At 42.1% G+C, this 27,413-nt stretch overlaps 1 protein-coding gene across 18 annotated transcripts in view; it reads left to right on the top strand.

The window, feature by feature from the left end:
* LOC107383573 (receptor-type tyrosine-protein phosphatase F) overlaps positions 1 to 27,413 on the top strand; it is a 258,659-nt gene that overhangs the window by 88,148 nt on the left and 143,098 nt on the right. For 13 of the 18 annotated variants that reach the window (XM_070541593.1, XM_070541600.1, XM_070541599.1 and 10 more), the window contains exons 1-2: positions 5,354 to 5,565; positions 25,873 to 26,040. In XM_070541593.1, the coding sequence (XP_070397694.1) occupies positions 25,941 to 26,040 (100 nt within the window). In that variant the 5' untranslated portion in view covers positions 5,354 to 5,565; positions 25,873 to 25,940. Of the gene's footprint in view, positions 1 to 5,353; positions 5,566 to 8,860; positions 8,933 to 25,872; positions 26,041 to 27,413 lie in introns of those variants that run through there. The other 5 variants (XM_070541595.1, XM_054742275.2, XM_070541597.1 and 2 more) reach the window with 3 other exon arrangements.

The following is a 27,413-nucleotide window of genomic DNA, read 5'->3' on the forward strand; positions in this document are numbered from 1 at the left end:
TCGTACTCGCGTGAGGGAAGAAGTATGAGGAAGTGGATGACATTAAAGGTCACCTGCTAAAGCACATCTGAATACATGGAGGCAATTTCCATGTCATTGATTGTCAGCTTCCCGTTGAACTTAGAGGGACGTATTGAGTTCCTTGTTGTGCTTGCCATTCTTGACCTTTGAGCATCTCCTTGTTGCTGAAGCTGCCACTAATATCCCCAAAGAGAACTATGGAAAATCCAAACATGCAGAAAAAAACCAGTGTCACTTGCATAAACATAATTTCAAATTTCACCTTATAGTGACTTCTCTGAGCCACCTGCTTCTTTTTATTCAATGCCATCCCCTTACTCTTAAAGGAAGAGTATCGCTCTTGGTTCATGGTGCCCCCCCCCCCCCCCCCCCCCCCCAGGGGCAGAGGGAGGACACGATGTTGTAAAGTGCTCCAATGTTGCTTCATTTCCCCGTTTTAATTGGGCTATCTAAATGCATCCTCGGTTTGTCAATACCCGCCGGGGTCCCAGATAAAAATGATTTGTCTCACGCATTCGGCGGCATGCTCCACCGTTCCCCTTCGAGAGTGCGCCCTGCCAGTTGACAGCAACAGAGTGTAATGGAGAGTGCTCATTGTTTTTGGTTTTCAATGAGAACAAGGAATAGAGGTCCCGTCTCCATCGCTTCCACTGCTCTCATCTTACCCTCTTCTTGAGCTCTCCTTCTGCCTGGAACTAACAAGTCCATGTGGGCATGCAGGTACACCCACTTCTTCTGCAGACACCTTTAGAGGGAGTACTTCAAAATCCATATGCTTCATATACATGCACCGTATCTTTACAGGCATGCACACATATGCTGGTTCTCACTGAAGGTCAGAACCATTAAATCACAGTCTTATCTGGGTTTTATGTCCCCACACACACACACACACACACACACACACAAACACACACACACACACACACACACACACACACACACACACACACACACAAACACACACACACACACACACACACGCTGTCCTTTGCGCTTTTTTTATTCTTCCTGTCACTTTGTACCACCACCTTTTTCCCAGTGCAGTGTTATCTGCAGACAGCCCTGAAAAAATAAAAATAAAACATCAGTATGTCCTTGACAAATGTTAGCCAATGTTCACAAGCTTCACGTTTAGTAAAGATACAGTTGTGCATCCATGATGACCAATTTTATGTTTAACTTTATGGAAGTGCAGCACATTTTAATGTCTTAGGTCATAGTGTTGGATCTGAAATGGTTAGAAGCCCTTTTCCAAGTCAGGAATGACGTCCTGCCTCAAGTCGAGGAGTTTAAGTATCTCGGGGTCGAGTGAGGGAAAGATGGCGGATTGGTGCTGTGTCTACAGTGATGCAGGCGTTGTACCGATCTGTCGTGGTGAAGAGAGAGGTGCGCCGGAACGTCCTGCACAGTACCCCTGTGAGTCGCAGTAATCAGGATCTCAGTACCAGCTTAAGTGTTGCGTTTTAAATTTGAAAATAAGCTCAACCCCATGCGTGTGAATTGGAATATATTCTGTGTTTCGCACAAATTCTAACTGCAGGAAATTAGCCAACAAACTAGTGTTGGTAACCAAGTGTCGGTACGTTGCAAATTGCTTGGGAATGTTAAACTAACAGGTGCTGCCCAGCTGTGCTTCTGGACGTGATGACATAGTGCTGCTCTGAAGAGCCTATCAGCACCAGCAGCAACACACTGACTTTCACAGCTCAGTGTTTATGACACAGGTCAGCATTTTTCCGATGGCACGCAGCCAGTAATGTGTTTGAGTGTCCCCTGCAAACGAAGGATGTAATGCACAACTGTTTGCATTTCTTCGTGAGGATTTTTGGAATTACTTTATTTTAGGTAATGCATCAGATTTAGAGATTTGGATTCAGACAGCTGTAAACTGCAGCGTTTCTATTAGAAAACAAAATAAAGAGCATTTTTTTCTAATACGAGGATCATTGGCATCATTGATGCTCTGTTGAATTGACGACGAGTTACTTATTTTCCTACCTGGAAGCTTAACCTTGTTAAATGCTTTAGCAGGCATGCAGCAGACGGTTATATTGATAAAGCCCAGGGCCAGGGTGATTCATTCCGTCCTACAGCGGCCAGCATCTTACCTACCTGATGACTAAAGCAACCACACAGGAGCTGAGTTTCAGTGGTTTCATTCATGCATTCTTTAACCCCGAAGCTTCACCACGAACTTTTTATTTTCAGAAAATTACAACAAAATAAAAATGCAACAGAATCCTGATTTTACTACAGTTATGAGACACAGACAGATTCAGAGTCCTCAGGTTTGTGAAGTGTAATGAATTGAGTGGGGGATGGTTCCCTGGTATGAATTCTCAGACTCAGTTGGGGTGGGGTGGGGTGAGGGTAACTCCATTCAAGCTCTTAAGGGGGTGGGGCAAACTCGAGGTCTTTAAACTGCCTGAGCTGCAAAACCTCCCTTAAGGCAACAGTTTAAAACTCGCATAGAGCAGTTACAGCTCAAGACCCATCTGTGTTTTTTGAGTTTTACATTTCACTAAAATGGGATTACACTTGAAATGAATTGGTTACGTTGTGCAGCCGACTCCATTTACCTCCCACTTTGCTGCTAGGACCACGAGCCAATAATCTACTTCCATCTATCATCAAATCCAGGTTTTGTTCCGAGTTTTTCATCTTCGATTCATGTGACATTTGGGCTGGCACAAACTGTTTACACCCACCAATATACTTTTTCCCTCTCGTCAGGAGCGTGTGGGTGTAATCATTATTCGCCAGCAGATTTCCTCAAACTCTTATGAGTTTCTAATGAACTGAGAGGCTTACAAAACGTCCAGAGTGAATATTCCTTCTTTTGCAGAAAGCTGCAGCACAGAAAGAACAAAGTTTATGTCTGCTGCTTTCTCAATATCCCATTTCTTTCTAGAGATTATTGCAATGCGTACGACATGAATATATTTTCTATTTTAGGCTGTTAGGAATTGAATTACTTTTTAATCAGATAACCCACTTCCCATTTTCTCCTAACTTGAAAGAATGTTAAAGAGGAAACAATTTGTTCTCTCTTCTTATTGAAAAGTCTGTTTTGTTCACAGATCTCGAGCGTCCGACACAACCAGACTATGCCCTATTGTTATCAAAACAGAGGAATATAGAACGCACTTCTCTCAGCAGCATTTAAGCAGGAACAGGAACAACAATGCTGCTTTTAGTGGAGGCCTTCGAATCTTTTTGGACTCTTTTGTTATGGTAATCTGTTGGAGTTGCTTTTTCGTATAGGTTAGCACTTGGTAGTAGTGATGCAACCCTGTTGTTTTTTCGGCATATACCAGTGAAGATATGTGTAATATTTTATTAATAATGCAATACTATGTTATATAGTGCTTCATTCTGAGATATTTGTCTCAGCTAAGATGGTTTGCCGTATCAGCAGTGTCACTAATATGAAAAAACATCATTTTGTGGAGGGTGAAACACAGTTGAAGCATTGCTCATTGAGTCAAGTTACAGTCCATGCGGTGTTATGTGGGATAAATGAGGAAAACTCTCCCCGAGGTCCTGAGACTCTGTGATCTATTAAGGCGCAGTTGTCTCGGATGGTGCATCTCGGAGCGCTGGGGAATTTGGGAGGGGGGGAGAATTGTTGTGCTGACATCCTCCTTACGGTGCAATCCCTTGTCCTTGTAGGACGGAAGAGAAAAACGGCACCAGAGGCTGACTTGGCTGTTCCTCTGAGCTCTGTCATAAATCCGACTGAACATTTCTGAACATCTGTTGTGGATGATTAGCTCCATGGCTAGCAGAGTTTGACCAGAGGGAATGAGAAACAGTGTGTTTGTGGAAATGGTTTGCATGCAACTAAAGCCTCGTAGATGTGGATTATGCATATTAAACCCCACCACCCCACCCACCCACCCACACACACACACACATTATTATTTTTCTGTAAAAGCAGAAATGCTACATTATTTTCCAGTCTTGTTGCTAAACATATATTAGCATACTCCCCTAGAATGTTTATACACTCCAAGGTCGTGTTTACTAAGCAGATACCCCCCTCCCCAGCCTTTTATTCTAACCTTAAGGACAATTAATAGTTAATATTGGGAACATTAGTAAAGGGACCCCTTGTTTGTTAATGCTTTATAATGCACTAAAAATGTTAATAAAGGGACCCTTTATTTATTAATGCTTAATAATGCACTAAATAACATTAATAAAGGGACCCTTTGTTTATTAATGCTTAACAATGTGGTAAGTAACAGTAATAAAGGGACCTTTTATTTATTAATACTTAATAATGAATTAAGCAACTTTTTAAAGGGACCCTTTGTTTATTAATTCTTAACAATGCACTAATTAACGGTTATAAAGGGACCTTTTGTTTATTAATGCTTAATAATGCTCTAAATAATATTAATAAAGGGACCCTTTGTGTTTTAATGCTTAATAATGCACTAAGTAACATTAATAAAGGGGCCCTTTGTTTATTAATGCTTAATAATGTACTAAGTAACATTAATAAAGGTACCCATTGGTTGTTAATGCTTACTTGTGTACTAAGTAACATGTTTATTAATACTTAATAATGCACTAAATAACGTTACTAAAGGGACCCTTTGCATTTTAATGCTTAATAATGCACTAGTGTCCACCCTGGGACTGGGTGATCGGAGCTCAAGTCCCGGTCGGGTCATATTACAGACTCTATGTACTCTTCCTGCTTGACACTCAGCTTTAGGGGTTAGATTGGGGGGGTTAAACCACCAAATAGTTCCTGAGCACAGCCACAGCTGCAGCTCACTACTCCCCACGGGGATGGGTCAAATGCAGAGGACAATTTCCACCACACCACACCAGTGTGTGCGACAACTATGGCATTTTAATCTTTAAAGTAATGCCAATATAGGGACCCATATTGTGAAGTGTTGTTACCAGAGGGTTTCACTTAGAGGGGAGTAGAGGGGACATTTTTGCCGGGTTTATTATTAACCTGAATAAGCAAACTCCTCTGGAACAATAGATAATGGAGTCTGCACATAACATCACGTGTACCTTCACTTTTTCTTTTTTTTTTCTACATTCAGGTAAACCATAACTGTCTCTTATTGGTCAGTGTTCAGATAGGTAAGACCTCACAGCCTCCTCCTTTCTACTGAAATCTGACACCAGTGACATCACATGGGTGGGTTTGGCTTCCCCCGGGCAGTCAGTGAGTGAACACCCGCTCAGTGTGTGAACAAGCTTTGACTCAGAAGGATCTCTCCCCAAGCTGCATGGCTCTACTGACACAGCTGGAAACTTAATGCAGGAGAACCAAGACGGTTGTTTTGGTTTAATGAAACGCCGTGGATGGAATATCTGAGGAAGAATTGGGGTCTACTTTCTATCTTTTTTTATATTTAAGACATCACTCAGGGATAATCTTTTATGGATACTTCTGGATTTCCTTTTGTAGGATTTGGATACCCGCTCTTTGTGGAATAAGTGCCTTGAAATAAAAATAAAAGGAATGAAAAGGATTTCTTTTTAAGTGGATCTACTTGACATGCATAGGTAAGATGAAAGAAGTTATTGCTTTTGGAACAAGTGAGGCACAGGTGCATTTTTCTAAACCGCCTGACCTCTTTAAGGTGGCCTGAACTTTTTATTCCCCAGACATCCCAGATCCGGCTTGTGTTGTTTCACAACTTGGCTTTTCTAATGAAAGTAGCAAAATAAGTTGATGTGTTACACTTGAGTAGTCAGGTATTTTCTTACTCTTTTGTCTGCGTTAACTTTTGTGCTTGCTCACTCTTGCTTGTGAAGCCAAAACAATAGTTTAACCTCGTCCTGCCTCAGCTGTATTGGCTGGCTCCCTGGCAAATTGCCCTGTCTGGTGCGAGCCCTCCCCTACTTATTCACAGGACTTTGAATAGAAGGGCCATGGAACGTCCCCTAGCTACCGCTGCTAAGGTGAGGCGCCCTGCCGTTACACTGCATTAGGCCTTACTCTGAGGCCAAACAACCTGTTTTTCCAGTTGTCTTTATCTCCGCGGGCAATCTGGAGGGTAAAATTTCAGCTAGACGAATTCCACCAAGGTGGAGACACTGAAAAGCTTTGAAATCCTAGATAATTGTAAAAGAGAACTTTTGGAGGTCATGAATTATGACTTTTTATGAAGTCAGTTGGGGCCTTGCCTCTGTCTCTGCAGGCTAGATCCTGTATTAGATGTCTATTTTGTCTGATTTATTGTATTTAGTTATATTTTGTAGATTTAATCTACTTGTATGTACTCCCATAAGAAACTTTTGGGTATCGTTTTTTTCCAGCTCAGAAATAATGTGGCAATTGTTTCCTAGTAAGGTTGTTGCTCAATACAAAGAGACTGTGAGAACATATCTATTTTTTTTTCCTGTCTTGCTCTTTTCCACCAAAGCTGCCTTAAGCTTTCTAAAAAAAACTGTGGACAACATGCTTTTTGGTTTGTTTGCCCTTTTAAAAAAGCTACCCTTCCCCATAGGTTTTAGTACTGTGGTGAAAACACATTTTATTCTTAAATTTCCAATTTAAATAAGCGATGCATTTTATTCTTTAGGTTCTAGTTAATGATTCTCATCCTTGTTTGTATTTAAAACAAACTGGTAACCAAGGTGAGGTTAAAGTTACTGTGTGTATTTTCCCTGGCAATAGGGAGTCTTCTCCCCTTCCAGTCGGCTCATGGGTCCCTGGAAGAACAAAAAAACGAATGCAGGTCAATGGGGCTAAAAGATCTGTTTTCTAAAATTCACGCATATCATATGTGAAATCCACGGCACATAACAAGCAGAATTACAAAATAGCATTTCTAGCCCCATTGACTTGCATTCACTTTTTTGTTCTTCCGGGGACCCAAGTAGATGGGCATGTCTTAGGCTCCCTATAAGGGGCATTACATACATATCTAAATCATTGCAAGCAAGCAGTGTTTCTGCGTTGGTGTGGAGACACGTGACGCCATTATCCATCCTTGTGAGGAGTCGAGCCCACTTTTCAAAACATCCGTCGAGCGAGACTGAGAAAGCAGGCTTGTGATTGGTCAGGACACCGCTTTCATCAACAGTGCTGCCATTACGCCCTCTAAAACATAAAGAGTTGAAGATATCCAGCGACAGACACGGAGCAGGTTGAAGAATAGCTCATGGAAAAACTCTAAAAGTATGAAAGTTTTATTCGCCCGTGACTGGATGAGTATAAAGATACACAGCCAGCGTTTTGTTCATGGATGGAAATCACTGGAAACATGGGTTTAGAGGTGGTGAGCGCATGAAAAAGTGGAGGAAAATGAGAGACAAATTTGTCCCTGTTAAAAGAATCTCTGCAATACAAAAAACACAATATAAATAAAGTGGTGAATGCACCATCTTTGACTGGATACGTGACAGGATACCCCAGAACAGCGCTACGCCCTCTGTTGTCCTGGTGAGGAATAGCTTTGCAACACTCTCCAGGAGACAGAGAGGTCAGAGATCAAAACGTCTGTGTCCATGCGTGTGCGTCTCTCCCTCGTGGAGCTGACGCTAGGCATACGCTAGGCTTAAGAGCTTATTAGCGGATGACCGTTAGGGTAAAAAATCACTGGTACTTTGGCAGATCATTCAGCCTGCAAAATAACAAGCACATCAATCTCATTCATCACTTGCAACAAGCAAAGAGGCAAATGTGCAAAACAATGTTTATGAATGGCAAAGTTTTGTAATCGCCTGTTACAAATTGGTAAATACATTTTGTCGTCAAGAGCTCACATAGAAGAGAACATTGTGGCGTCGCCCAGAGATGTAGACTCACTCCCATGTATTTTAGACCCGATTTTTATGGTCACTTGTTACAACTGGGCATCATTTATTCGCATTTTGATGGATATCTCCAGACATTAATGGTAAAACCTACACATTGTCGCAAAAAAGTAAAATAAAATTAAGATGGAAGGTACTTTTAATGTGACTGTTCAGCTGCTCAGTGGCAAAAACAAACATCAGATTAAAAAAAAAAGGTCTGCTGTGGTCATTTGTGCAAACAAAGATGCAAGCCTGCACTGCGTGACCCTAGGTTGTACCTCTAGGTTGTACCTCCTACAAACCCCTCATTCCAGTTTCACTACTGATTCTCTTGTCACTGCTTCACAGAGGCATAGCTGGAGCCAGATTTTACCTGAAACAGCTACAGCCACCTGATTATTAGACAAACAATATCCTCCTCTTAAAGTCTTGTCTTTCTGGAAGAAGAGCCTCAGTCAGTTAAACGCCTCCCATTCACCACCACCATTGGATTCCTTGGATTTAATTAAGATCTTCCAAAATGGATTTTCCCATAGAACTTGATTTCTCATCATCAATGATTTGGCTGATGCAACAGCCTGTTAAAGCATGATGGATCTGGTCAATCGCAACTGACACATGGTAGAAGTCGCTTACAGTTACAGATCAATGTCCGTGAAGGCGACCGTGCCATTTGAGTCAGACATTTGTCCACGACACGTTCTGTAAGTGAAAGCCCTCAGTCTCTGTCGGATTAATAAAGTTCAAAGCCTTGATGCAGAACGATGGGGCGTTGACTTTAAAAGGACTGCACTGGGGGGGATTTATGGTTTGCTGTGTCAGGAATGGTTTTTTGATGTTGACAAGGTCATAGGCAGTTGTTTTACGATGACAAGGGCTAATTGTCAAACTGGCGATCTGCGTTAAATAAGATGTTTACACAGCTTTATACGAGCGTGCTAGATACATCATATGTAATGTGCGATGTCAATCAGCGGCCACTGCTGTGTGATGTGTCGCTGGTGCTGATCGTCACTTTCTGGTTCCATTTGTGACACTCCTTCTCTTTCATCAGGCCTTTCATTCATTTGGACGGGTGCTGACGAGAAGGTCGAGGGGAAAAAAGGCCATCTTTACCACCACAATCGTCAGTATTTTGACAAGATTTCTTTTCTCAGCTGCCCCAAGCAGAGAGCTTGTTTGATTAAACTAGGTCTGCGTCTCTCCTTTGACTTCTGCACAAGCTTGCAAAACACATCTCAGGGTTCTGACACCAGATCAAATCAAAATTAGAAAACAGGTTTATTTTCGGTGAGGTGGTGTTATTTTTGTTTTCTTTAAGTGGGAACGTACCTCCGTGTGTGTGTGTGTGTGTGTGTGTGTGTGTGTGTAGCCCGACAGCTCCAGCTCACCGTCTCTTTAAAGCAGCTGTACATTTTCAGCCCTGTTGTTTTTCTCCCTGTGCCTTTTTGATATATCACGGTGCATTCTTCATCGCTAACGCATCCTTTATGGCCAGTTACAGCACGCCATCAGAGGTCTTTTTTGTGCTCGTAGCCTTGCACCTTTCATTTAAATCGTAACTCTGCAGGTTATAGCTACAAGCCCCTCAAAGGGAACACAAATCCGCTTTGTCAGGGAGGACATTTCCCTTCTTGCACAAAACTCATTTCAATTCCACATCATCCCATTACACCTCCACATTGATTGAAGCTGCCTCCGTTTCCAGAGGCAGCTGAATTTTTTGTGCTCCTAAAGTATGATATGGCTTATGTTTTTTTCATACTTGATCTGTGCAGAGGTGCAGGTTGGAAACATACCGCGACCACAGAGATCTGTATTTTGCTATAATTACAGCTTTTCCCTGAAAAACTGGTAACTGTTATTGTTCTGTTTGATTTGATCCTGTTTTGTATGCTATACATTAGGACTGGACGATCATCAATCGATAGACATGTGGTGCAATAGAAAAAAGAATGGGTCGATAAAACTTCGATAAAAAAGTTTCCTGTTTTCATTTTAACTTATCAGGTAGCAGCACACTAGACTCACTACTTACTCCTAACCAATCAAAACCACTGACTCGGGCACGCTACTTCACCTGGCCCTCCCCTTCTCAAGCCAAAATGGAGCGTAATGGGCTCGACACATGGGAGGCGACATCGCCTCTCCTCCATTCATTTTCAATGAGACATGCGCGACAAAGCGATAATCGCGGGTCTCCCTCCTACCAAGCGAAATGCGAAAAACGTGTGTGTGAAATTTTGCGCTCGTGCACGTGTCGTGCACCGGCGACCCAGCAACGCGTTCCCAGAAAGTTGAAATATTTTCAACTTTTCATCGCTGTCGCTCAGACGAGGACCAATCAACGGAGGTTTCATTCACTGACCAATGAGCGGACAGGATGCTCCGTACACCTCCGAGCAAACATGGAGGAGAAGTTGATTATTATTATGTTTTATATAGTAAAATCAGAAGTAAGATTTCACATAACTCTAGCAGCAACTTGTGAAACATCATATCTATCGCTTTTTTAACTCTGAACCGCTTAAATAACCTTAATTCCCTCCAACCTGACACAGCCAAACAAAACAACGGAAGTTTCGATTTCGCCATGGAACAGAACGCGTAGACGGCTTTGCCACTGGCCGCTGCCGCGGATCGCCTCCCGTGTGTCAGGTAATAAAAGCGATGGCGACAAATTTTGCTGATCGCCGTCGTTTGTCGTCTCCCGTGTGTCGAGCCCATAAGGCAGCAGGATGTCTCAGCGAGAAGAGGCGGAGCCAATATATAAATACCATGCAGTCAATGCTTCCAGTGTGAAGTAGGGGTGGACTTGGTATTTAGTGGCAGTAAAACCAAACCAAAAGCTTGGCTTAATCTATTTTTCGTTCTGAATTATCATCAATCATCTGATTTATACCAGCACCCTTGTTTGCTCAGACCCAGTTTCTCCAAATGCCACGCTAAAACCTGACATTCTACTTCATTACTTCACCAGCCCTTCTGCCTCCTCCTTTGTCAGCTCACTTTTTATATTTCTAATGAAATAATAGGCCTGTGTAAGTTATTGGTGCACTTGCATTTGAGTATACTGTTTTCTGGTGTTTTATTTAGTTTAGTGTGCTCCAAAAACCACACACTGTCTTTTTCTCCTGCAGAATTCTCAATTCCCCTGCTTGTTTTGTGAAGATGGATGGAGATTCATTTGGTTTCATTATAACGCCTGACTTGTTTATGGCCTGCCTTTGCAGCTCCTCTTGGCCCAATGTGGCCTGGTAAAGATGCTGGGGGCTGTGGCGTTGATGAAACATTCCTGTGTCCGGGGGGGTTTCTCTAGGAAAGCGTTGCTTGTCTAAGGGAGGGCAGTGAGGTGGCAGGACAAGAACCACAAGCAAGGCCACTGAAATCTAATTCCACCAGCTCTCCCTAGCTACAGAGTCCCCGTTTGAAAACTCTTGTGCGGTTGTTTGTTGGGCTCATGGGTAACCAAAAAAGGAAAAACCCACCCACATTTTGGTCTCATTTTCTAAAAATGGTTTTTGATGAAAACACTAAAATCCCCTTATGAAATGCTCTTTCATGTGCAAGTTGTGCACAGTTTAAGTTCAATGGCACCAATCCCAAATCTTCATCTGTACCCCCTCCCTACTTCGCCAAACTCCAGCCTTGGAGATTACTGCTTCACAAACCCTGGAGCAGGGATGCTGTCTGCCTGGTAATTTAATGGCTAATCCCCTGCCTCTTTCCTACAAATCTCTTCCCTGATAAAGGGGTTGCTTCTACATTAGTAAACATGGGAGACGTGGCTGCACGGGATGAAAATAAGACGAGAGCTGGTTGAGGAAAGGGGAAGCAGATGGATAACCAGTTCTCTCTGTGCACTTTTGGAAAGCCCTTTTTGCATCTTACATGGAGGGATTCAATTGAAGTGTCATATCGAGCATTTATGTGTGCAAACAGTTCTAAATTTATGTATGAGGGGAAATTATGTGTCATACATTTCTGTTCTTATTGGCCAAAGAGCATAAAACTCCTGGCTCAGTGTCTCGTGGGGTTAGTGGTTATGGTTTGATGATGAGCTGTTAATGCCTCAGAGTGTTGTACGTTTTAGAAATTCCATCTGATTGTTAATTTACATTTATTAGCTTTTTGTACCAAATAAGTTATTCTAATAATTACCATGCAGCTGCCATGACTAGACACGATGCCTCACTTGAAAGGAGCAGAGTTCCTTAGATCCTACTTCACACGCTTGCTCTGGAAGCGGCACGAACAGACTGCTGAGAAACCAAGAATGACAAGATCGTAGGCCGCAGTCCTCCCGAGAGTTTTATTAGGTTGCTAGATTAGGCCACGTGTTTGAATTCTGGTTTATGACTGGTGGCGGATCCCCTTTTATTTTTGAATCGATGCCTTCAACCTAAAAGAGCTCGGCCAATTTAAACAGAACACAAGGAAAGAACGCGTTTAACCAGTCAATGGAGCGACTTCAACATTTGGCAGCGATGGTTTTTCATTTGGTGACCTGACAGAGGCACTTTAGATGTCCGCGTGGATCTGATGAGGTGAGTGACAGGTCCCTGTCCTTACATGTCTGGCTGTATGTGAAACAGCCTGGTGTTCAGTCTAATGTCAGTCATGGCTGTACAAATAAACGGCTGTGGAATACAGAGTAGGTGTTTCATTTCAAATTCAATTTACACATGTCACGAGGCTAAAAATGTCTTTATAACTGTACACCTGCTATTTACCTAATTTACTTTCAACTGGTCCATGAAAAATCTCAAGTGACCTTTCTTTAATTGGCTTCTTTTTTTCATAAATGGCAATGATTGCATGTATTAAAGATTACATCTCTGGCATCTCCAGTCCTAATTATCCAATAATTCAGGAGACATCTCAGATCTAAATGCCAGTTAGCTTGATTGAATGTCTTTGTACTTGCTTTGAAAGTCTCCCGAAGCTTTTTCAGATTTTTTTTTTTTTTTTTTATTTGAAAGAATAGTCAGGTCAAGAATTTAATTAGTCATTAAAATCAGATTTTCTCTGTCTGGTTATTTTCCAGATATTTTGTTGGCAAACACACGTTTGAACGTTTTTGTGTGCTTACGTCTTAGCTAAGCCACAGAACAGCAGCTGGGGGTTATTGATAGTTTCGAGGCTGTGTCAGCTGCAGGTAAATCCTGTCTATACGGGTGAGCTAGCATAAATAATTTTACCAAGAAATAAACATTTAAGTTCAAACACGTGTTCACTGAGAAACCTTTTATTAGTTGCTATTTTTGATATATAATCGCTCACTCAGAGTTTACCATGAAGGCTAAACATGAAAATAAATTTTACTCCTATTTTCTTGCGTTAGCCGCAGAAAGAAAGACAAGGAAACACTTGGATTATTAAAGCCACACAGATTAACGTCACATTGAAAACTAACGTTCATGGAATCACCCAGCTTGGCTCGCAACATGGGAGGCTGTTGTTGGTTTGGAGAGAGCAGAGAATGTCTCAGCTAGTAGAAGCTAACCTTTAGCATTAGCAACTCCACCACACAGTAGAACTCCTTCATGCTCATGATATTTGTGGAGATAAAGCATTAATCTTGCAAAGCAAACGTGGTCAATGGTGGAGTTGTGTTGCTGTTAGCCAATCAGGGGCAAGATGTCCAAATATCAGGAAAGACTCCAAAACCTGAAGAGTTCAGCGCCACACTCCTCAGCTGTCCTGAAACGAGCGTGCCAGAGCTTTTTTCCCCACCAAGACTGACTCACAAGACTCATTTACTAGAGACCACTGCAAGTGTGTTGATAAAACGTGTGAACTTGGTCTCTAAGAAGCTTCTGGTGGGTTAAGTGTTAAATGAGGTAGCTGCTGTCTCTCACAGTCACTCTGAATTTCTCCAGCGTTAAATGTACAGTCAGGTGGCAGTTTCCTGGAGTAAAAAGGGCCTTTCGTTTTCTCTGTTCTGCTTCTTTCCCTGGCCCAGTACATTAAACACAGTGCTGTGGCTTAGGTGTGGCGTTTGCCTCTTTTGAAACTCATCCATCAGATTGACAGAGTGAATTTCTGCTCCACGCTTTGCTCCGAGTCAGAGGAAGAGCAAAGGGATGGCCAGAGAGATTGGTCCCAGAGAGAGATTCATGGGTAGTAATGAGAACGTTGGTGAAGAGCAGGTCAGCGTGTTGTGGCTCTGGCCTGTCAGTATAATGGACCTTGCCAGTCAGCTGGCAATCGATTGCGTTGCTCACAACCTCGTAGGCCCGTTATTCTGTACTCCTCCTGTCTGTCATGCTGCCATGCAGAGGTTTAGGACAAAGCTGATTCTTCCTTAAGACGACGGACAGATGCACTGTCCAGATACTTTCTCATTACCTAAGAGGTGGACTGAGGTGAGGCATTGAGGAAATTGAGTCTGACTATATTTTTAGCTTGTAACCTAGACAGACATGATTTATTTTTTGGTGACATTCAGTAGCTTGAAGGGTGCCACTAATTATGGGCATTTATTAACTATAAATCAGTCAAGTAGAATTACTGTTGAAAATAAATAAAACGTCTGTAAATTGTTCTGGGGCTAAGTCTGGGTCTTCACACACACGGCACGCCACAAAAGGTAGGATTGGGTTCTAGTTTTGATGCAATGCGCTTCTGGGATGTGGCGATTTCTGCAATTAGCACAGAGTTAGACAGAAAATCACACACTATATCAGTGTAAAATGTCTGATAATTTTCAAAATAAAAGTCAATTGCAGAGATGCGATGTCCTGCCTATGTAGATAAGGTCTGTACGTCTGATCTCACAGCTTATTTACTTCCAGTATCTTTTGAGAAGAATTGTGTTTTCTTCATGAGAGCTCCCCCTTTTTAAATTTTTTTTACATTAATGGTGGATGAAGTTTCGAGGGATTTGGTGATTTTGCGAGTCCAGGAAGGAGGATGGCAGAGATGCTCGCAGTGTGGCTTGATGCATCTCGAAAAAATGCCCCACTGCCCACTGATGTTCCCGTGTGAACCCCCAGTAAGTTGGTAAAAAACAAAAGGGGTTGTAGCCACAAAGACGTCACCTGTTGAAATGTAGAACTCTGTTTTAAAGACTGGATTACCTTGGAAAGACAGGACTTCACAGCTTCTTTACTAAAACCACACATCTTGAAGCAGTTAAAAGAAGTTTTTGGTAAAAGAAATGAACATTTGATACGTCAGTCACAATGGAAACATCTGCAGTGTCAAGAAAATGTACCAAACCTAGTCATTTCTGTTGTAAAGGTGCATATTTTAACGTCAGAACTGACAGAATCAATTAGTGGAATGGGGAAAGTGCAGGTTTTGTCACAAAGGTTGATTTTTCTGCCTTAAAAGTTGCTGCTGAGTTTAGCAAAAGCTTCCATGTTAACAATTATGAATTATAAAAAACATATTCTGAACAAGTATATAGTGGAAAATCGATGATTTATGTGGGTGTCCTTTATTCTAAGGAAAAGTAAATTGTATCACTTGTAAAAAGATGTGTTTTTTTTTCTTTTTTTGTTTTTTTTTCCATATGTTTTGGTGGTTTTTGGGTTTTTTTGGTGACTTGTACCATTTTGTTTGTTTTAATGTAGGTTTTGTGTTAGATTTAGTAAACAAATAAAACTTACTTGTATAAAGGGGTAGGGACATATAAGTTCCCACTTCAGCCTACTCCTTTTCAAACAGAGAAGAAGGGATGATGATATGTATTTTTTCTGTTTGTGGTATTTTTAAAAAAATTATGTATGTTTTCTTTGTTCGAAATAAACTAAAACTAAATAACAAATTCTAAAGAAATCAGACATTTTCTAACTGATCCATTCGTATGGTTTCATTAAAAAATGATTCCATGTTCTGCCAAACAACGATTTCATTGCTTATAAACACCTCAGCATCTTTGCATTTAAGAGGTATCAGTCCTGTTAGGGTTGGGCATCGAGCATTGATTGGAACTGGTTCCAACTGTTCATTTCTCCTGGAGTCGTTCAAAGTTTTTTTATTTCGATTCCTAGAATGCTGACGAAAGAGGAATCCGCGGCCGATCTCCCTGAAAAATAAACGTGATCAGCAAATTGTGATCAGCACTTTTTAGAGCTGATCACACCAGCTGTCTGTGTGCAGCAGCCCCCCCCCCCCCCCCCGCCGCCACCCCCCCCCCCCCCACCACCACCACCACCACCACCACCACCCCACCCGGCGTGCAGCGGCCAGATATAAACAAACGCGTCTGCCAAACTTTTACTCCGTCATGTAAACTAACTCATGCAGAGTAGAGGAAACTTGGTAAAATACATCAACACGGTGAATTTAATAGAGGCTTTAAAGAACAAACTCTGGACGGTGTGAGGCGAGTTTGTCTCACTGCAGAAATAAAAACACGGAGCATCAGCAGTCAGACGCAGCCAGCTACATTTACGTTTCACTTCCTGTTCTGACTGAATGCTGCTGCAGCATGGAGGTGTAGTTCTCAGTCATCCTGGACATGATCATCCTGAGAGCTTTAGCTGAAAACAGCTGGACGTTTCTGGATATGTTGGAGACATTTAGCCTCTCGTCCCAGAGGCGTCTTCCAGACATTGGTTGTGTGGTCAGAAACAAACACACTGGTTGTGCTGCAAGTCTTTTTCTTTTTTTCTCCAAAACATGTTTGTGTCTAAATGAAGGTGATGTTATTGTCCATTAAAATTCATGTTGAAGTTAAGATCTCATCTAGTAGGATCATGGTTAGCTGGCTCATGTAAAACATGTCATGTCTTGAAAGAATCGGAATCGGGAATCGATAGGAACCGGAATCGAAACAAGGAATTGTAATCGGAATTGTTCAAAATCAAACGATGCCCAACCCTAGGACTCCTGCTTCATGAACATTGTCTAACCTGAACATGCCTAGTTTTCTCTTGTCCTTCATCAACAGGCCTCTGCCAGTTTTAAACTCGTCTCTCTTACATTTTAAATCCTTGGTGCTCTGAAGAGAGATGGGGATATGTGAGTCCATCTGCTCCAACAGGCCGGTGCACGGCTTAGACAGGCTAAGAGAGAGGGATGGAGGGATGACCAGGGAGGGAGGGTGGGCTGGGAGATGGAGGGAAATACAGACTGGCAGAAAGACAGAATGGCTTATTAGGCTCTGCCTCTTTTCACTAGTTAGACCGGGACTGAGAGGGCAGAAGTCTGGAATAGAAGGCCCGAATGAGTTGGATAAGATCCTTAGGGATTCTTTCTTTCTTTTTTTCTTAGACATTTGCAAGAACATTGAATAAATGTAGAAGACAAAGAGCCTTGGTTTCCTTTTTGTAGGTGGATCTAAAATAAATCAATGTTTTTGTACTTTTTAAATTCATTCCTGCACACGTTTCAGATGAATAGGTTGTTGTTGCTAAATGGAGCTTCATGCCACACACACACACACACACACACACACACACACGCACGCACGCACGCATGCACCACAAGGTCTAGTGTTTCTGGTTTCCCACCACAGATGCCAGATTTTATGGGAGGGGCTTTTCCCAGCCCTCCCTGAGTTTGTCTAACCCTTACCTGTGTTTGTGCTGCTGCACCTCAGACCACAATGCTCTGCTTCCCTCTGCATTTTACAGGCTCCATTTTGAGCTAAAGTAATAAAACGTGTCAATATACAGTTCCTTCTGTGAGTCTCTGCTCTGAATACAGACAAGCATTTATTATAGAGGAAAATATTCTGTATAATAAAGCTGAAGCAGTCCACTGCCCCACACACACGTCTGCGTGAAGCGGTTGTATTTTCCAGGAGAGTATTATGGCTGACGCAGCATTTCTTTAAAAGCACATTTGCATTTAACAGATGTAGTGAGATAAGGAGCTGCTTGTACCAGACCATCATACGTGAGTGAGCACTTTTATGACCAACAGCCGAATGTAAAAGTCTGACGGTTTCATTCACAGCCAATTTCCTTTTTCCTTAATTCATTTTATTTTACTAGAAAGGGCTTTTCTTGCTCTGTGTTATAAAGAAACATGAAAATGCACAACTCCTAATCCCGATTAACTACTCAATAAAAACAAAGAAATTCATATATTTACAAATGAGCTGAACTAAATAAATCCAGGCCTTGTTTTACATTGATGGAGCATCTTATGAAATTCAATACTGCTAGTCATAAATCATGAATACATGAAAAAGCTGTTTTATTTTTATCATTTCAAAGCCGCTTTGCAGAGTTTTGCTGCTCCGTCATGGAACTCCACGGCCCCAGCTTCTTTCTCATGACGACCACTGAACAATCACCAGATCTCTCTCCAGCTCTTTACTGTTACTAATCTGGCCTGACACCAAGCTGATTTACAATACCCCCTACTCTAAGCACTAGCCAACTCGATGTAATCGATTTAGAACAATAGGGGCGCCTGCTGGAAAGCACGAGGCCCTCAAAATAGAAAGAAAGTTATTTTTTAAGCTTAATTCAATATTGTCACATCATTTCCATTCGCTGCAAATGAGCAAACTGCAACTTTGAGATAAGTATAGAAAATGTTTCCCAAGGAAACATGCTTACACAGTTTGTTTTCAGTTGATTGCATTGCTGTTGCGCAAATGCTCATTCATATTTCTTCTCTGGTTGCTAGAATCCATCCACGATATGTCCGGGTTGAGCTCAGTCTGAGCAACTGCCTCTGTTTGGCCGGCTATTGATTTGCAGAAGTGTGTGTTTGCCAGTCTTTCTGCTCACATGCCTTCACTCTGTTTGTCTTTTGCTGGTGAAGATGAGGCTTTCTGCCTTCGAGGTGGAGGGGCGGGGGAGTCGAAGTCTTCTGTTTAAAGGGGGAGTTCATGCCTTCTGCGCTGTCTGCCTAGTCATTTCATGGCACCATCTGTCCACAAGCAAGCCGTCAAGTGGTGACGTGTTAGCTTATCATTCTCGCTTGGCAGATTACATTTCTTATTTATTTATTTTTTATATATATACAAGTAGCTGCTGCTGGAATTGCATCAGAGTTTGTAATTTTAACTTGATGTGCAGCTGTAGCTTAGAAACAGCCTTGATTATTCATTTTCAGTTCATTTTTGAACACAAAGAAACACTCAAACATCTCAGTTTTTGAACTGCTGGAAAGCTGTTGGCTTCTTGCGTTCTTAAAGAGGTTGAATTGAATACAACGCTTTCCCAATTCGTCATTTATTGTTTTCTACACTTTGAAGTTTAGGACTTTTGAAGTGAATGTGGATGCATCACTAAGAGGAAGGGTGAAAAGCACAAGAACTAGACTAAAGCCTTTCAAAATAAAACGGGAAGCGATATACAAAAACTAGGGATGTTTGATATTATCGGTTCACTGTTAATATTGACCAATATCAGCATTAAAATTTAAGATTAGAAAATATTATATCATATCATATCATATATCAAACTATTCAGCTACATCTCATCTCTCTCACAAAGTAAAAATATGACAGATCTGAGATAAACTTTTTAAAAATATTTTAGTTTATTTGGCACGACTTGTGAAGTAGAAATTTGCCCTGTGTAGTACGCTGTCCTCGCAGCACATCTACATGTATCTAGACAGCTAGCAAACGACAAAAGCAAAATCAAGAATCTTCACCCAAGGCTTGCTTTTTTTATTTAAAGATCTTTATAAATGTTTTATCACCGTAGCTGAATCATTCAGGAAAAAACTAATACACACAACTTAGCCTCATGCTTAGGGAGAATTTAAGCATGCATGATGGTGAATATGTAATGCTAGCGACCTAAAATGTTTTAGATTTTCTTTTTTTATGAGAGGTGGACACAGCGTGTATCAGTATCGATTTGATATCAGTATTGGATATTAAAAGTATGACAATATCAGCAAATTGTTAAATAAGCAAATTTTTAATGAAAACCTAAAACTAACTTTACATTGAATTGGGTAGCAGTACCTCAGGAAGTGGAGCAGGTTATCCAGTAATCAGAAGGTTGCAGGTTCAATTCCGGCTCCCGCCAGAGAATGCTGCTGTTGTGACGCTTAACCCACCTTGCATGCTGGTGGTGGTCGTAGGGACCGGTGGCGCCAGTGTTCAGCTGTCTCGCTTTCGTCAGTGCTCCAGCTGTGGCTACAATGTAGTTCATCCCCACCAGTGTGTGAATGACTGATTGTGTTGTAAAGCGCCTTGGGGGGTTGTAGGACCCTAAGAAGACGCTAAACAAATACAGGCCATTTACCGTTGAATTAAACCACAAGATTCCTGATGTTTTGACTGGCAGCAACCATTTGGTTACAAGATCGGAGAAGTACGGCGATTTCATTGGCTGCTACATGCACTCCCACTTTTAAAGTAAAAGTAAACTTTTCCAGAGGGAGCTGCGCCAGCAGAGCCAACGCACTGACCCAGAACTCGGTGCAAAATGTAGCACCTTGCCGAGTCAATGAGAAACAAAACCACCGATGCTTGAAACATGCGAGTCTTGACTTGTCTTGGATGTTGGGATGTGAACAGACAGGGTGAAAAGAAGAAAACACTTAGAATATTTACAGTGAGGCTTTTTTAAGCTTAGAATTTAGATGTGCTTCAGGAACCCAGCGTTGGGTTTGTTTAACTTATAAATTAAACATTTTTATTTCTCTTAAGGTTTTATGAAAACTGCACAGGAATATACAAACGATATGTTTGTATTCAGCAGTTTGGCTCATGAGGTTGGTACAACCACATAGAAGGCGGCTTCATACACTTGATTAGTTCAGGTACAGCAGCACTTCTCTCATTTGATGGATGTGTGTTTTGCATTGAGTCTACGTTTTTGATTTATTTGCAGGCCTTTTGCTCAGCACTTTGCACTGCAAGCTATTTTCTCCTTGCTCAGCAGCACGACATCGCCAATAATCACTCCTCGATAAATTCAAATGGAAGTGGCACTTTGGTATGTCTCTTCCAGTCTGAGTAATGCACATTAGTGTAATACACATCAGATTTCATTGTCGGATTGACTTGCAGGAAAAGAGATTGGTCGTCCCACCCAGTGGAAAGTTACGGAGGTGCTTGGTTTTGTTAAATGTTCATTCAACCACTAAAAGTCACTTGACACTGTATCATATGCATAAAGACAGTCATTTTGTATTCAGTTGAGTGAGGGGTTAGTGAGTGTGTCGAACATGATCAGGAGCCCTCGTGCGTCACCGGTTGCATCACTATGAATCATAGAGATGGTGCAATATTCAGGGAACGGTTTGTCTTTAATTAATTATCAGACTTTGCTGAATCAACTACCTGATGAGTTTCGTCGAGTCATCCACCCAAGCAGAAACGTCGCTTGTATGATTTATTACACGAGCGCTCTCATTGTAGGTCACATAATCGGTGCTCTCCGCCTTGTATTGCTCAACTTAAGGAAGTGTGCACATCTGTTCTAGGTGTCTCTCTCTGTCTCTCAATCCTGTCCTCGGCAGTAAAGCGTTAACAATTAACTTTAGGGAATCGGCTTGTAAACAGAAGTGCTGTAAAACTCAATAGGTCACAGGACATTACACTTTGTAAGGTAAAATTCAATGCAGGCTCTTGTTGCAGCCTTGTAACAAAAGGACATGCACCATCCAGTCTGTGGAGACAGCGGCGAGGCATTTGGAGTTGAAAGAGAAACTCTGTTTGGTTATTTCACACTTTTCATTTTACAGTACAGGGTCCATGAGTTTGCAGTGATTCTCCCGGGATCTTGCGGTAGGTGATCACTGCCGAGACGAGGGGAAAAAAAAGGGCACAGAGCCACGAGGCGATGGAAAAACTAATCAACGGCCAAAACTCTGCAGCTGAACTTCAGCTACCAACCGTGTTTATGGACCTGTTGCGGGCTTTGCAAATGCAAACCTCAGTGGTCTAGGTTTATCACCCCCAGAGATACCTATGATTAGCTCTCCACGCCACCAGTCATATATCTCCGCTGTCCCACCTCCCCGCGTTCAGGATTACCCATTAAACAGGGATGGAGAAATGGAGAGAACATGAGTAGGAGGTGGGGAAACGACAGGGAGCAGAAATGCTACCTGTAGTTAGTGTAATGGTGGTGTTTACTCAGCCTCTGCCTCTCTCGGCGCAGCTGTGTCTTGCATTGTCTGCCTGTAGACTAGCTTTTCTGTACGGGTGGCCACTCCCTTGCCACACACGGGGTGGGGGGGTGGGGTGGGGGGAATATGCAAACAAGATAGGTGAGCGTTGGGTGTTTGTCCTCCCCTCCCTGCTAACGCAAACACTTTCTGGTCTTCCTCACTTCTCCAATTCAGATGTTTCTATCCAGTTGTTAATTACTCCTCTAAATCTCTTAGTAAGTCCACTGCCGATTGTACAATTTATACACTACAGAGTCTCTATGTCACGCTCTGCATTCCTGATAACTCCAGAAACGGTTAGGAAGCTTCTTCCTAAAGCATTAGGAGTGGATTCACTGTTGAAGGTTTTATCAAGTTCATCCCAGTGACCTTGTCTTCTCTGCTGTAGCGTCTCTTTGTTTAAACAAGATGTTACCACAACAGAATCATCTGTCCTAATAGGATACGTGATCTTGACACATTGACAAATGGGACGTCCAGCGCTTCTCTACAAATGGTGCTCAGCCTCCGAATCGCCACCCACAACCCGAATCTGTGGATCAAGTTGTAAAAGTTCAGGAAAGGTCTTTTTCTGTTCTTTAGAAGCAGTTTGAAACTGTTTATTAAACAGGTCCTCCCCTATGCGGTATTTTCTCAAAACATGGCCTTGTTGGAAGGGGCAATGAGTTTAAGGATATGACGAAAAGCTGTTTCTATAAATACGGTGTGTTTATATTACTGTTTGTTTGCTATAAACTACAGACGTTGGTGAACAAGGCTGCAAGATGATTCAGTTTTGTGAAAATATCATGTTGGAGCTGGACCCTGAACATTCCAAACCCTCTCTGGTTGTTTCTCCCTTTTTCCCGGTGAAATTGGTCAAACTAAACTGTAAGGCTGGATGGAGGATTCAGACCCTGACTATGCTTGGATTTGTTCATAACCCTAACTTTCTTAAATCCACCTCTGTAATATTTGTGGAGCTTTACCTCAGGGTCATCTGTTGAATTGTCAATTTTATCCCGGGCCTGAGATCATAAGCGGCTTTGGAATAAGTTTTTGATTTGTCCTCTGTATCTTAATTCCTTTCATAGTGACCATTGTCTTGTTTTAATTCGAGCATCCATATCCTGGACATCCGCCGAAGGTTTTAGGCATTTTTCATTTTAGAATAATGAAGGCTGCCATGCTTTTTATTACCTCAAATGCTGCAGAGATGGTCTCGGATAATTTCCCAGATCTTCGCCTTAATCAGGGCCATCTCGAGGTTGTGTCGAGCTCAGAACAAAATTAAATTTGGGGGGCCAGTTCCCAGCCAAGCCAGTCGCTCATCGCCGCCAACCGCACCACTTTAGCTTTAGAACAATCAGCTCCAGAATTCTGCTTCTGATGAAATAATCCGAATGATCATTTTAGCCATAATTATCCGGCTGCTCACCCTCTCCTCTCTCTCCCACACACCCCTGACCAGGCTCGGGAAGGAAATCATTACTAAACCAGCAGGATTCACCATGCATCCACCCCCTACATCTTCACACTGTTTTTATCTCCCACATTCTTGCAAACAACAGACAACAATGTCTCCTTGTTTGCTGAGCCATTTGCTCCGATTTTGGATCACGCTGCACCATTTACACGTTGGTGCCCAGCCCACCTCTTGTTTGCTCTGTCGCGGCAGCACAAACGCACACAGTAGCCAGACTTGTCCCAAAGTATTTCAGCACAGCTGGGAGGGACCAGGCTTCACTGGGGTAAATAAGCAGCTAAATAAATAAAGAATAAGCCTCGCTCTAGGATTTTGTCTCATTGAAGATGAAAAGCATCTGCCTCTTTCTGGCGTCTGCTGCGAAAGATATCCCTCCACCGCCAAGGGTTTGAAGCCCGGCAAGTAGCCAACTTTGTCGAGCTTCACTCACTTCCTCTCCGCCAACGTGAACAAGAGCAACACTGGCGTACATTAAAATGAATGTCATAACAATTCCATTTTTGGTTCTTTTTAAAACACAGGAAAGGTTTCTCTTTTCCTTACCTTTCCTGTGTTTTAAAAAGAACCAAAAATGGAATTAGAAACTAGACACAGTAAGACCATACCAAAGAGTGTCATAACAAATTAGTCAGCCACTAAAATTGATGTGAGTTACGCTCACTTTGCTGCGCTAACTTGGGGTATTAACTTGAAATAAAAATGGGGTCTTAACATCTTTAAATCCTGCTGCAGAGTGGGGGCGTGATCCACCTTTTTGGTGTCCTCAGCTGCATTTTTGTGCAGTTTTTCTTCACCAGACTGCAAACGACTTGGCACACCAGCAGTTAACCGCTTTCCCAATAACACTGAAAAAATAGAAAGTCTTTAAGAGTTTCAAGTCACTTCAGTTGGTTTTTCCATAGTCTACGTGCCGGCCAGAGTGTATTACTGCTTGATACGATCACAAACTCCCTCTGACAATGGATGGCGTTCACTGTACAGTGTTTGGAAATTCCTTAGATGCAAGGTGTGTCAGGAATCGGAAATTAGACATAAAAGGCAACATTCCTGCCCAGAGACGAGCAGTGATGAAGAGCAGGCTGTCAGCGCCATACATCGTCGTGCGTGCCCAGGTGAGGCACCGGCCCTGACTCATATACCGCGTTCCTTCTTGTTGTCTTATTAAGTCATGCATGGATTTGTCTTTCAACGACGTCAAAAGGGTTCAAAAACAATATTGGGTTACACAAAAAGAAGCATCGACTTTCTGATCTGCTACGATTTCTGCCTCACTGGATGTTTGCATTAGTCCATTTTAACAAAGATGGCGGTCACCTGTAGATTTTCCTCCATTTTCCACCCGCATTGTAAGAGCCACATGAGTAACGGGCTACTCAAGACCTCCACGGGCTCCAGGATGGTTTTTTCTCTACCAGATACTGGAGGCATTGTGTTCCTGACACTCTAACTTGCTTAGCTGAACTGAATAGACTAAAGCTGACTGGCCACCCAGCGAGCCTCAAGACATTCTGCATTGTCAACTCTGCTCCCCCTCCCCCAACAAAAGAGACATCATTGAGTATTGTTCATCGTTACTCTAAAGTGGGCGGCTTAACTTAAATATTCTCTTTTTAATAAAAACGAATGCAGAGAAATCAACCACAAACTTTTCTCTTCCAAGGTCGGCTCTTTCTCCGAGTCTCTGCTCCTGCAGCTTTAATTCCTTTTGAAAGAGAGATATAGCTCCGTGCTTTTCTTTGCAGCTTTATAAATGACTCATCACAGTTGGCCACTGGCTAGAGAGTGCATTAGAAATGTAGTTATCTCAATTTATAGGCACACAATGTTAGTTTGTTTATAATGGCATCAGACATTCTAACTGGAGGCAGTAAAAAACTTAAGGTCATGTTTTAATAAGTTGGCTGAGTTACTTCTGACAGTAAATCTGTATCTTTATTTCTTTTGTTCTGTCGAGCGCTTTGGTTGATTGTTGTTAATGTGTGCCTCGCCTGCTTCTTCCTTGTTGACCGGCCGACGTCGGACGTGTGGCGTGTTGCAGGTTGATATATGCGACCGTGCTGTAATTCCATGAGATCATGGCACTCGGTGTGATTTGAAACCATCTGGATGGCACTGTTTCAATTTCCTAATGGGAAACATTACGTGGGCTGTGGTCCTTTGGGACGTGTATTTAGGCGGTCCTTTGGGTTCTTAACCGACCCCGTTGTGAGGGGCTGGCTGAGCTGCATCCTGACCCTTCTTTTCATTCTGATCTCTTCATTCTGCAGAACTACACCACGTTGGTGTTTCATCTCCTCTGCCGATGTTCTACATTCACTTCACTCTGCCCTGAGCAGGGTTTGTTTTGGGTATTAGTTGCCTTGTTGATCATGAACAAAGATCTGTGTTGTGTGCTGTACACCTAAATGTTTTGTCGTTTAGTTCTACTCTGCGACTTGCTTTTGATAGTTCTAACTGTGTTTTTGCTGCTCATTATAATATATGTAAATACACGAGGAGTTTGAATACTAATGTTTCCGTACTCCTTGTTCTGCATGTTTTTGTTCTCCTAGGTGTTAGTCTTTGATCCTGTCAGAGTGGGACACGTCTAGCAGAGGACCGAGGAGCACCGTCTTCAAACATGGTGCCTAGTATTCACCTGGCAAGACCCCTCCGGCCTCGAGGGGCATTGCTGTTCCCGCTTCTGCTCAGCTCCTTGGTGTTCTCCTTTCAGGCAGACAGTAAGTAACCTCACTCACCTGTGGCGTGCATTGCTTTGCTTACAATGTAAAAACCACTCGAGGGATTTTGACACAAGAATTTCAGCATTTCATTTTACTGAATGAGCAAAGACAATCCACTGTTTTGAGGGAGATTTTAACACAGAGACGAACTGATTCTGGGATCCTCATTTAGCTACAACCTGCAAATATCAGTTTACTGAAAAAGCTATGATAAACAGAATTTGTATTAAGTTGAAGATTAACTATAAAATGATCATCCTTGAAGTAATAACTCCCACATAGTAGATCTGTTGTTGCTGGCTTGAATTAGCACCCAGTAATTTTGTCATCATGGGCTGGAAAGCGTTTATTCGGTTATTTATTTATTGCTGCGTGGCATTTTTGTGTTCGACTCAAGTTTTGGATCACCGATTAACCCAATTCTGGTTAACATTTGAATTTTATTTTAGAAGGTGTGGGTTAGGGTTAGGGCTAGGGTTAATTAAGGTCGTTTTCTGTGTTAAAAAAGACGGACATTGGTTTTATTGGCCGAAATCAAAACTTTTAACCGGTGCACATAACAGTAATTTAATATGGGTAAAACACAGATTCCAGTTTGAATAAATGGCTGAAACATTCATCTCTGAGCTCTGAATGCATGACTCAAGTTCTCCAGTGTCTTTCTGAATGTCAGTTTTTGTCAAAAAAAGAAGACATTTTGAAAGATGTGCAGACCGTAAGGTCTCGGGTGGAGCCACGAGGCACACCCCCACCAAAGACGAGGTCAGGAACAGAATTAATTCAACACATGACCTCACCTATAGTGCTGTCACTGGGGTCACTGTAATTCAATTATGCCCCAAGCCCACCCTAACCCCCCCCCACCACCATGCCAATCCAACCACAGCAAGAGCTCTGTCCTTTCAAACATGCATCAAAGAGGATTTGTTTTTCTGTCGCCTTTGCCTTTTGTCTCTAAGGCCTGTGCTCTCTTGGAGTGTCTTCTGCACGGCATCACAGTTGGCGTGACCTTGTAGAAAGATGCTGTCCTGTCTTCTTCTCTTTTTTGCTATTTGACAAGTCTCGCCATTGCTTTGCTTATAATTTGATCTGATCAAATCAAATCCTGACCAAGTCTGGAGTGTGTAGGTTAAGATATTACATCATCTCTCCACAGAGATGAAAAAAGTTGCTTTTCACCATTCAACCAAAATCCTTTTATAGAGTAAACTCTGAATTAAAAATCCAAACGGGTGTAAGCGAGGGAAGAAAATCCAAAGCATGACTCATCAATTTCAGTTTTGTTTCATTTACTCTCGTTTCACTTGTGAGAATTTTATTGAAACCAAAAGAAAGAAATCTAATCTTTAGTAAGCAGTTTTTAAAGATTA

This window comes from Nothobranchius furzeri, chromosome 11, assembly GCF_043380555.1.
Source record: "Nothobranchius furzeri strain GRZ-AD chromosome 11, NfurGRZ-RIMD1, whole genome shotgun sequence".
Classification (NCBI taxonomy): Eukaryota; Metazoa; Chordata; class Actinopteri; order Cyprinodontiformes; family Nothobranchiidae; genus Nothobranchius; species Nothobranchius furzeri.